The sequence below is a fragment of the Bombus flavifrons genome, chromosome 10, assembly GCF_040668555.2.
Source record: "Bombus flavifrons isolate JBK064 chromosome 10, iyBomFlav1_principal, whole genome shotgun sequence".
Classification (NCBI taxonomy): domain Eukaryota; kingdom Metazoa; phylum Arthropoda; class Insecta; order Hymenoptera; family Apidae; genus Bombus; species Bombus flavifrons.
Window position 1 is genome coordinate 8,570,376 of NC_138451.1, and position 10,020 is coordinate 8,580,395.

The window sequence follows — 10,020 nt, forward strand, 5'->3', positions numbered from 1 at the left end:
TATGAACAATATCGAAATGAAATCATATAATTTGATACGTGTTAGTAAATAAAACACTTTCTTTAGTAACTATTGTTCTATTATTATTCCATTATAATAATAAATTATATATATATGATGCAATAAATTCTGAGAATGGAACAAAATATTTCAACTAAAATGAACGATGTTTGTGACATGTATGATATACGCCTGATAACCTCGTTTGTAAGCGGCACGAAGAAAACGTGTATCGTACAAAAACTATATAAAAATAACACCTAATTGCTAATTTGTTATGCAAGTATTATCAGTACGAAATAAATTTGCTATTTCTGTTCAAAATATACGTCGAAAAACAACCTAGTCTTTATTCCAAAATATCAATCTAACTTGTTGCGCTTATTTTATTAAAGAAACTTTACATACCTGTCCCCGCATTAGATTAGTAATAACTCGTACGACACCACACTTTATCAAAGTCATTAACTTCCAGAGCATACTCAAATTTCAAGTAATTGTAAACAAAACTAGAATGTTCACGAGGTTCTGAAGTAATCATATAAATTCTCCGTGACCGGTTGATGTCGTTTGATGACCTCCGTAAATTATCGTAGGTGGCACCACACCCAAGCATATTCAAGAGGGTAACTACATCATTATCGGTAAACGATTTATGTAAGCAGACGATATGCCTACGTAAGATAAATTAAAAATTACCGCGAAAATTGAAAACAAATAAACAAGCATATTCTCAAGAAATGACTATTTTAAGAGAAAAGCAGAGATTGGTACACTTACCCCTATTGTTGAATCAATCGTGATGAGTTTAGAGTTCCTCTGGGTGTAACATTTCATCATTGCAGAAGGGATCAAATTCGTTGCGATCGTCCATAATTCTCTGTACGAATGCTGTAACCATTTCGATCATTGTTCCAACAAATTCTGATTTCTATATTTACACATGTATAATTCGAAACTCTTTATGAAGATTCACTGAATTATGCGCAAAGAAAAAGAAACAAAAAGCAAAAGGCACCGTTATACCGTGCACTACATTTTGTGACCATCGAAGCTACACTAAGTCCTTTAACACAAGGGAACTCCGATTCGATGAGAGCAAGTCGATAACTCGATGTGATTGTGATTACCCCGTGCACAAGGCCACGTGATACATTTGGACCTGCGCCAATCGTGTTATGGAGGAGGGAAAATGATGATAGGTGAATTAATGACTGTACATAGTTAAAATTTCGACTTTTTACACGTGACTTCTACATGACACATACCTGTCGTCCACGATAAGGATAATCACGATTGCTTTGAACCTTTAATATGCTATTTAAAATAGACGTGCTTCTTGTAGTAAAACGGTATAATAGACACTGTACTAAAACTGCACCCATTTTATCCAACTTACGAAATGGACTCGATGCAGGTAATGTGTTTTAGCGCATAGCGCTTGCGCGACTAACTAACCCCATACACGAAATAAAATCGACTTCACAGCTTTAATCGTAATCAAAGAATAAAGACTAAAACTGTCTTAATCATTCTATGCGTATAACGTGTTAGTAGATCAAGTAGCTACAAAGGGACAATTGTATCGTATATAGCAAATGAAATCGACTGTGATTCACGAATAAATTATATAAGCTTACAAGTTGGAAATTGTCCATTAGATCGAATCGAGTATCTGTCCTTATCTTTTTTTACGGCTGCAGCCGCCAGGAGGCAGATCGCGTGAAATTCACGTTCACGTGTCAGGTCTTGTTTCCTGTTTCCCTTAAAAGACAGTGAATGACGTTTCGCAAGAAAAAGGCAATCACTCCGAGAACAATCTAGAGTCAATGAGTATCGCACCGTCGTTTTCGATTTACACGGTATTCAGATCGTGTTTAATATTCGCCCTACATCAAGATCATCTTTTTATCTGAAGCACGGTCTATTGAACTAAAAATATTGTCTGTCATTTATTTCTCTTCGTGACTTCCAATTTAGAAAGCAAAAGTTGATCTTCAAGCACGATAAAAATAAAAATATGTAACGCGTTATTTTAACAGTTAAAACGAAAGAAATATTCATTCTTTGGATTTTTAAATCATATGGGTTTATTAAATTTTATTAACGAGATCAATATTTATATATTTATATCGACATTTTAACGTTTCCAGGGCGATTTATATTGACGATGTCCGTATGACAATAGTAAAATAGATCGAATCAACAGTTGCCAAATTCATCGATGAAATATTGAAAAAGGTAATGTGTCCTTTTAATTGATCGCACGTATAACTATCAAGCCCCATGCATTTCTTAAATAATCCAATCGCGGTTATAAAAGGCACTCGAGTGAACAACTAAATAAAAAAGAAATTGGATAAAGAAATTTTCCGACAAAGAAAATCAAACTTCTATGAAATTCAGAGTATACGATCCGCAAAGTCAAAAAAGTACTATGGTACAACTTCATTTCCTTAAAGCTGTTCTCTAAACAAATATTCATATAAGAATAATTCGTTGATTTTCTTCGTTATCTATGCGATTCCTCGATCAAATAATAGGAATCCACGTGCATACATACATGTATAGTAGCTCAAGAAAGTATTTGAACATTGCTCGTGTTACATAAAGCATTTTGAAATGTCATTAACATTGAAACGCAACTGTAACGATTATACCGAAAAAATTTAAAACTAATCTAAGGATGTATAAAAAAGTTACATGACATTTACCGCAAACATACATTTAATAAAAAGTTACTGTAATGGCATGAAAAGTCACTTTAAACGTATAATAAGAGTTAAAGATAATGTGTGTATAACACTCATAATATATTCGTAAAAGATTTTCGCGAGAGTTCGAATACGTTCGCAAGCTACTGAAAGTGTATTCGATTGGCAAAAGTTCGGTCAATCGGTTCATCACCTAATTCCATTCCAATAGACTTCTATCGAAAACCCATGTTCACGTGTTCTACCTTAGAAATAATCCTCACAGCCGATTTTCCCCATACGTTCATGACGCGTGTAATTTCTAAAACCGGCGTGGTTCTGCGAATTAAGCAAGTCCCTCTGAACTGCATTTCTGGGCTAAATCCGTAACCAAACCCGCGGAAACTGGTCGCGTGTATTCGAGGGGTGCGTTCTCTTTGGCAATGAAAAGGATCGATGCGGTCTCCGTGGTAACGGCACCGTCAGAGAGGTCGGAACTACGGATGGTGGTGGACAGAGAGCATCGAGTACGCAACTGATGCAGTAACGACACCACCGACGTTCAAGACACTCGTTTCTAGAGGTTGACCTGTGCCCCGCGCGCGGCTCCGTGCTTCTAACATTCCTCACAAGCACTTCGTTTGCACGACGTTGCTTCGAGACGACGAGCATCATGCGGAGGCGGCAGATCCTCCGCTCCAGGATATTAGCAACGCGAAAGTATTTTATCGCCAGGACAACGATCAGAGAAGAATGCACGAGGAGCCATCGCAAGAAGAAAAACCGAAGGTTCGCCTTCTGCGACGATGGAGCGACATGCCTCAACACTTGCAATTCAATCCCCATATCCGCACTGGTTACAGACCGCTCATGACCGTCGGACAGTGTCTTCGCAGTCTCTTTTATATACACAATGAGACTGTTAATATCATAACACATGGTAAGTTCTAAGCTGTAGAAAATAGAAAGCGAGTCCTTTAGGAAGCTATGGTGGTACTTGGATTCTGCTATGGTGGATGGATGTCTAATTGAGATTGGGAGATCTGAAATGTTTTATCAATTGTCGGATGATTGGTATTAAGCCCCCTATACCCTTGTGTGATATAGAAGAGTTACATAGCTGTGTTTTTATTTTCTTTCGACACTAAATCTATTGAAATCTTTTTGTAATTATTAAATGCAAGCAGGTTCTTTTGGCAAGATTAATGTTGACTTCTATTGAGGTAGAAACGTCGTTATTTTCATTAGTACATCACACTGATCTATACATCGATACAAATCATCTGTACATTCATACATGGTAATTATTGCTTCTCAAACTTCAAAATAAGGAAATCAGAATAAAGGAGAAAGACATTTACCTAGACACATGTGATACTACTACACGTGTATCAGTTTAGACAGTATTGAAATGAGAATAAAATAATAAGCGAAAAAACTATTTTTCGAAAAATCTAAAATGTTATAATATGAAAATTTTCGTATATCTAGCTTTTAGATATAATCACTTTAATTAGAATGTCGGAATGTGCGAAAGGGAGAGTTACGTAGCTGTCGTGCTTCAATAAAGTAGAAAACTGGATTACCCTTGAACTAAGCGATTTCAAGGTCAACTTATGAGAGAAATCGTTATGTTTCTATCGACGCACTGCGGGGTAACAAAAGATCGATCAGCGAAGCCGTATGTTATCCTTCAGAGATCTATTCGTGACATTGATAATAGTAATCTCATATTGAAAAGAAAAATTCATGAGAAATTCCTAAATACCTTCATCCAATATTCATATGCATGTTCTATATCAATTTTTAACGATCCGATTGAACAATCCATGAGACGATTTTACGATATTACGTATGTATGTAATATCGTGCGGAAAATTTCTAAAACGGGAATGTCACGTTACGTCAATCATATCAAACAACAAAGAGTTTATTAATAACCGAAGAATAATGGGCGTAAAAGAGACTATACGTATGTGAAGGTAAACACGAACATCACGTAAAAGCATTTATTTAATGAACATTAATTCTCTAAAAATGAACATTGTTCGCTGTTGCACGAGATACTTTATACGACGAGGTAATTAAGAAGTAGGTAATTAGAGAGAGTGTTCTTTATTTATAATTAAAGAATGGAAGCTTCTATTTTTTTGGACAGAATAAAGAATAGAGAATATTACAAACAAGTACAAATCATGTATCAATTTCATTAAGCCAAAGATTTACTTCATATGTACTTGTACAATGAAAATATGATAATATATCATTCATTTGTATAACAAGAAATGACTTGTTGCATAGGATCACTAGATTTTCAGTTGTAATTATTTTAACAAATTAATGACACTCTTCTTAAGTTTATTATTTATATCTTGTCTTTTGATAATGTAAATTAATTAAAAGAAATTATGTTACAGGATTTGCCATCCTGTACATGTTATTGACCATTCCGCAACTTCTCCCATGGAATACCAAAGGTATCCTCATAGCAGTTTTATCTTGGTGTCATTTAATCGGTGCCACTAGTCCGTGGATCGGGTCTTTTATTTACCACCTCTTTATGAATTTGAACTACGACGAGATCTTCTACCGAACGCTATTAAAATTAGACATGATCGGTATATGGCTGTGTCAAAGTTTTGGTAATTATTTAAGTGATTATTACAGTATAATTGAATCACCTTACTACTTTAGAAATCAAAGTGATTAACTTCACTTTCTGAAACATTCTTAATTTTAGTAGTAGCGTTTACTTCTTAGAAATCAAGAATTGATGAAACAAAGAATTGATTGATCAGTTTGGCTTCTGCATGATTCAATTGTTATATGAATAATACGATAATAGTTCTAATAGACTTGAATTCCATTCCTAATCTTAGGGGCAATACCTATGATGGCTGCAACAATCCACTGTTTGCCTGATATTTATTGGTACTTCTGTATGTTTATCTACTGCTTCTTTTGCATTTGGGGTCTTCTTAAGGTATCCACGACTTATCCATTAGAAATTAAAAATCATTGTTTTTAGTTTTTAAACACTTGAAAGTATATTTCACAGGCGATGAACGCGCGATCTCCTTGGGAGAGAAGATTATGTTTCGCACCCCTTTTTCTCATGAGAATGCTGATGATGACTCTACGATACTTAGGTATCGGCGGTGGTTCTCCAGACGCTTTACTTCATATTGTACTACAGGTAAATGCTGTCATATACTTCGGTTCAACTCTCTGTAACTAGAGTTTTATTTGTTTATGCGAATGAAAATTGTAATTTATTATAATTTTACCTTTTAATTCTAATAAATAGACTATTTGGTATCAACACAATGATGTAGTAATAAAATAGAAGGGATTGACCATTTGCTCATTTCAGAGAAAATGCTTAGTTTTAAATGTATCTATTAAATAAAAAGGTATTAGTAACATTAGTCAATGCAATTAGTAAATTTTTTTATTATGTATCATTAAAATATAAAATAAAACCATTGAAAAAATACCTATCTTCTTTTAGGATCTTGTAGCGGTTGTGGGAGCAATAATAGGCGCCTTGCGTATTCCTGAGAAATGGATACCAGGCAAACTGGATCTAATGTTGAATTCTCATAATTTAATGCACGTGCTGGTTGTCCTGGCGATTTGTTCGATGCACGCTGCGACTCTGCAAGATCTTGCTTGGATCTCCGACTCGTCCGCGTGTAATAAAACGATCCTCGATCAGTTGAAACACGATGAACTGTGATCGAATGGTGTGGGTGAAAATCTTCTAATGAAGTCTGTGATAAATCGAGCCTACGCCAACCGTCGGTTACTTTGTGTGTAGGTACACACTCTGTTTAATCGACGGCCACTTTTTAAGTAAAGAAACCAAAGAAAAAAATAAGTATACGTACCAAAATTTAATACATATAAAAAAAAAGCAAATATAACGAGAAGAGAGCACGTGGAATAGTTGAAGTACAAGTACGAGTACAAAAGTTAATTTGTCATATCACAGAGAATAAGATAAATGGTGAAATATTTATTTTTATCGTTAATTCGAATATCAGGAGTAATTCCATTTTTTTCGAGTAAAATAATTCAACTCGAATAAGCACATCAAAAATACGTTTATTGTTGTGATTATAAGAATTTAAGATCCGCAATAATTTATAAGATGTGTTCCCGGACATTCGTTCCTTTAATTAGACACACATCGTTTCTCAATGTCGATACCACTCGTGTAAACGAATAAAACTATCCCAAAATATCGATTGGAATTTATTTAATTCCATAGGGGTTTCGATTATTCATAAGTAAATTCATCGCCCATATAGAGGTATCGGGAACGAAGAATGCACAATCCGTTCATTTACATTTGAAATACAGGCATAGATTAACCTGCTATCCACAGTCGATAGATCTTACAATTAGAAAGTAAATGATATAAATTTAATTAATATACGTATATCAATCGTGTTTTCGTTTCTTTCACGTACTTTGAGTGTATACGTTTATGATAAAGTTCTATATGAAATTCGCAAAGAGCAGAGCCGCAAGAATGTTTCGAAGAATGAAATATTTTATCTGAAGAGAAAATTTATCAATAGATAGTACGCGTGCTAGATAAATATATTTTTAGTGTACCATATCGCGTATGAACGTGTCCTTGCGGATCTGATCGTTGGTATAAATTGCATGCTGCAGTAGCTTATAGTCTGATCGAAATTAATTATCGATATATGTATGTATTGCGTTAAAATTATTTATCTCCGACGTCATTTTTATTGAAAATTTCATAATTAATAAATAAATAAAAAAGTGATCAATTAGTATATTTTAAAATAAAAGCACCTATGTTGAAAGCATATAAGGCACCGTAGAAGTGCATAGTAAACAATATATTAAATCTTAAATCATTCAGTACGTATCACCTACAATTAATGTAGATAGAATTTAAGAGAAAACTGTAACGCTAGAATTGTACAGTAAGTTAATAAAAATTATTTAAGAAATACTTTGATAATGAATTAAGAATAAAGTATCTTTTTCATTAGAACTTGTTTATAATACATTTTTATAAGCGGAAGAATGTAACATTAACGTGCATACTCTGAATGTACATCAAGAGTGATCTGTACAAGATTTAACGTTCGCTTGAAGAATATAGTCTTCTCTTAAATTTCAGTTCCATTATGTAGGTACTCTTACACAATTCAGATGATTAATAATTTTGCGTTCAATTACAATTATTGTAAAGGAGCTTCACTTTCTTGAGTATAACTTTTAACTCTGCTAAATTTAAGCGACGGGTATCGCCCGCCAATAGCCGATACTCTCCATTCTCTTACAGATGGCTCCTTTAAACACATTTTCGCTTCATGTCCATTTCTATATTTTGTAAATATAGTGTAACTCAGCCATTTCAATTGCGAATTTAACCGTCTATGATGATCCTGAATTTCAAATTCCTATAAATACCCATAAGTATAATTTGATCATACGTCTTATCATGTTTTTAATATTAATTACTTTGATATAATATACATTGATATTTACAATATGAAATGTTTGTTCCCCACTATCATGCATAGTTTCTTTCTTCTTCTTTCTATATGTACTAACTCCTTTTATTTCCTGTTTCTTGAGCATTAGAATAACACAATTATCGCGTAATATATAATGACCAATAAGAACCGATGGATTCCGTGGAGTGCGATATTTTAAAAAATTTACACAACTTTGGGCTTCATCGGTTGAAGTTAGCATCAAAACTCTTCCTTCGGGAAAAAATCTGTTTATCAAAGAAATAATATAAGAATTGACATTTTTCTTAATTAATATATAATCAAGTATCATCACATACCTCAGGTACCTGAAGTATTCCACCAGATGCCAAGGTCTATAAAATCGATCTTGGAAACTATTTTCACCATCACGAATGTAACTGGTTTTGCTAATATAACATCCATTATATCTTAGTCTAGGCCGTTGTAAATACATATCTCTCCATGATTGATATTTTGGAGCATAGGTTCCACAATTTACACCCCATACTCTATACAATTTGATCATTTTGTGATCACTCCATTACAGAGATCTATTAAGTGATTTTTATTGACATACCTAACACAGGCAAGTCTCCAGATTTCGGTATCTCTTGCAGATATATAAAATCCACGACATACTCTGGAGAACATTTCAAGAGATCTTAAGTCAAGTTCTGAAGATACAACCCATCTTAGGATATAAAGCACTATCTCCATAGGCAAGGCAGAAATATGTGTTGTCTGAAAAAAGGAATGCCCTGATGATGTTCCACAACAATATAGATTACCCAACAATTCTAAGTATATGTACTCACAGTTTGTTCAAATTTAGGGAAACAAACGCATTTATTTTGATTTACAATTTTGCATAATTTAACAAATAAATCGCTTTCTTCTTCATCTTCTTCGTTATGATTTTCAGCATTTTCACCAATGTTGTTTATGTCATTGTCATATCCTTCATGATTATCATCGTTTGATTTTACTTTAGTTGATTCGTATAAACGTAACTCAATATCAGGAACTAATAACACAGCTCGTTTGTAAAATTGAATTGCTTCATAGAACTTCCTTCTTTCCTCATATTCAATTCCTTTCAGGAACAAATTTCTTGCCTGAAATATTTACTTCCATATTATATATATACATAGAGATATCTTTAAAACATCCATTGGTCATTATTATACCTTGCTTTCAATAGACTCTTCATCGTTAGAATTAGAAACATCAACTTTAACTGTCTTTGTGGGCTGTGTTCTTGGTCGATCTCTTTTGGGTGATATCTCTAATTCACGTTGCCATTGCTCTCTGAAAGAAGTCAGAGCATCCTCGATGTTCGTTTCCGAGAAAGAAGACCCTTCCTGATCGTCTCCGCCGTCATCTGACTCGCTAGATTCACTAGAGTGGCTCTATTGATATTACGATCAAATGTTTATAAATTACCTGATCACCTATTAAAATCACATTTCAATAACAAAAATAAGAATAAATTGACTGTATCAATTACTTGGCTGCTTTATTATGAATGATTCTGAAAATGACGTTTTATTTTTCCGCTCCGTTTGAGGTTATATTGACGTAGGTAACTTCTTACGTGGTAACAATGAAAGGACAGTCATTGATTTCCATATATTACGTACCATTTTTCTTTCTGTTTCGATTTCCACGGTATTATTCCTTCAGCGCTTGTACTCTCGGTCAGAAAAGCGTACAACACAGCGAAAGTACAATCTCGCCAACAAGACCGCCGCCATGGTTTTCGCCTTTCTGCTTTGCGATTCAATTAAATGCCATACCGGAAC

General features: G+C 34.0%; 2 protein-coding genes across 2 annotated transcripts; one reads left to right on the plus strand and one right to left on the minus strand.

The window, feature by feature from the left end:
- Positions 1 to 2,933: 2,933 nt before the first annotated feature.
- LOC138184087 (progestin and adipoQ receptor family member 4) lies at positions 2,934 to 8,140 on the plus strand. Its single transcript, XM_069121761.1, has 5 exons — positions 2,934 to 3,633; positions 5,111 to 5,335; positions 5,573 to 5,676; positions 5,752 to 5,889; positions 6,205 to 8,140. Exons 1-5 carry the CDS (start codon positions 3,447 to 3,449, stop codon positions 6,430 to 6,432), a joined length of 882 nt encoding a protein of 293 aa, XP_068977862.1. The 5' UTR covers positions 2,934 to 3,446; the 3' UTR covers positions 6,433 to 8,140.
- On the minus strand, positions 6,781 to 10,010 carry LOC138184084 (F-box only protein 9). The gene is made up of 7 exons (XM_069121757.1): positions 9,859 to 10,010; positions 9,406 to 9,627; positions 9,034 to 9,333; positions 8,796 to 8,959; positions 8,536 to 8,727; positions 8,229 to 8,463; positions 6,781 to 8,140 (listed from the first exon to the last, which is right to left on the minus strand). The coding sequence occupies exons 1-7, from the start codon at positions 9,859 to 9,861 to the stop codon at positions 7,919 to 7,921; spliced, it is 1,338 nt and encodes a 445-aa protein (XP_068977858.1). The 5' UTR covers positions 9,862 to 10,010; the 3' UTR covers positions 6,781 to 7,918.
- Positions 10,011 to 10,020: the final 10 nt, after the last annotated feature.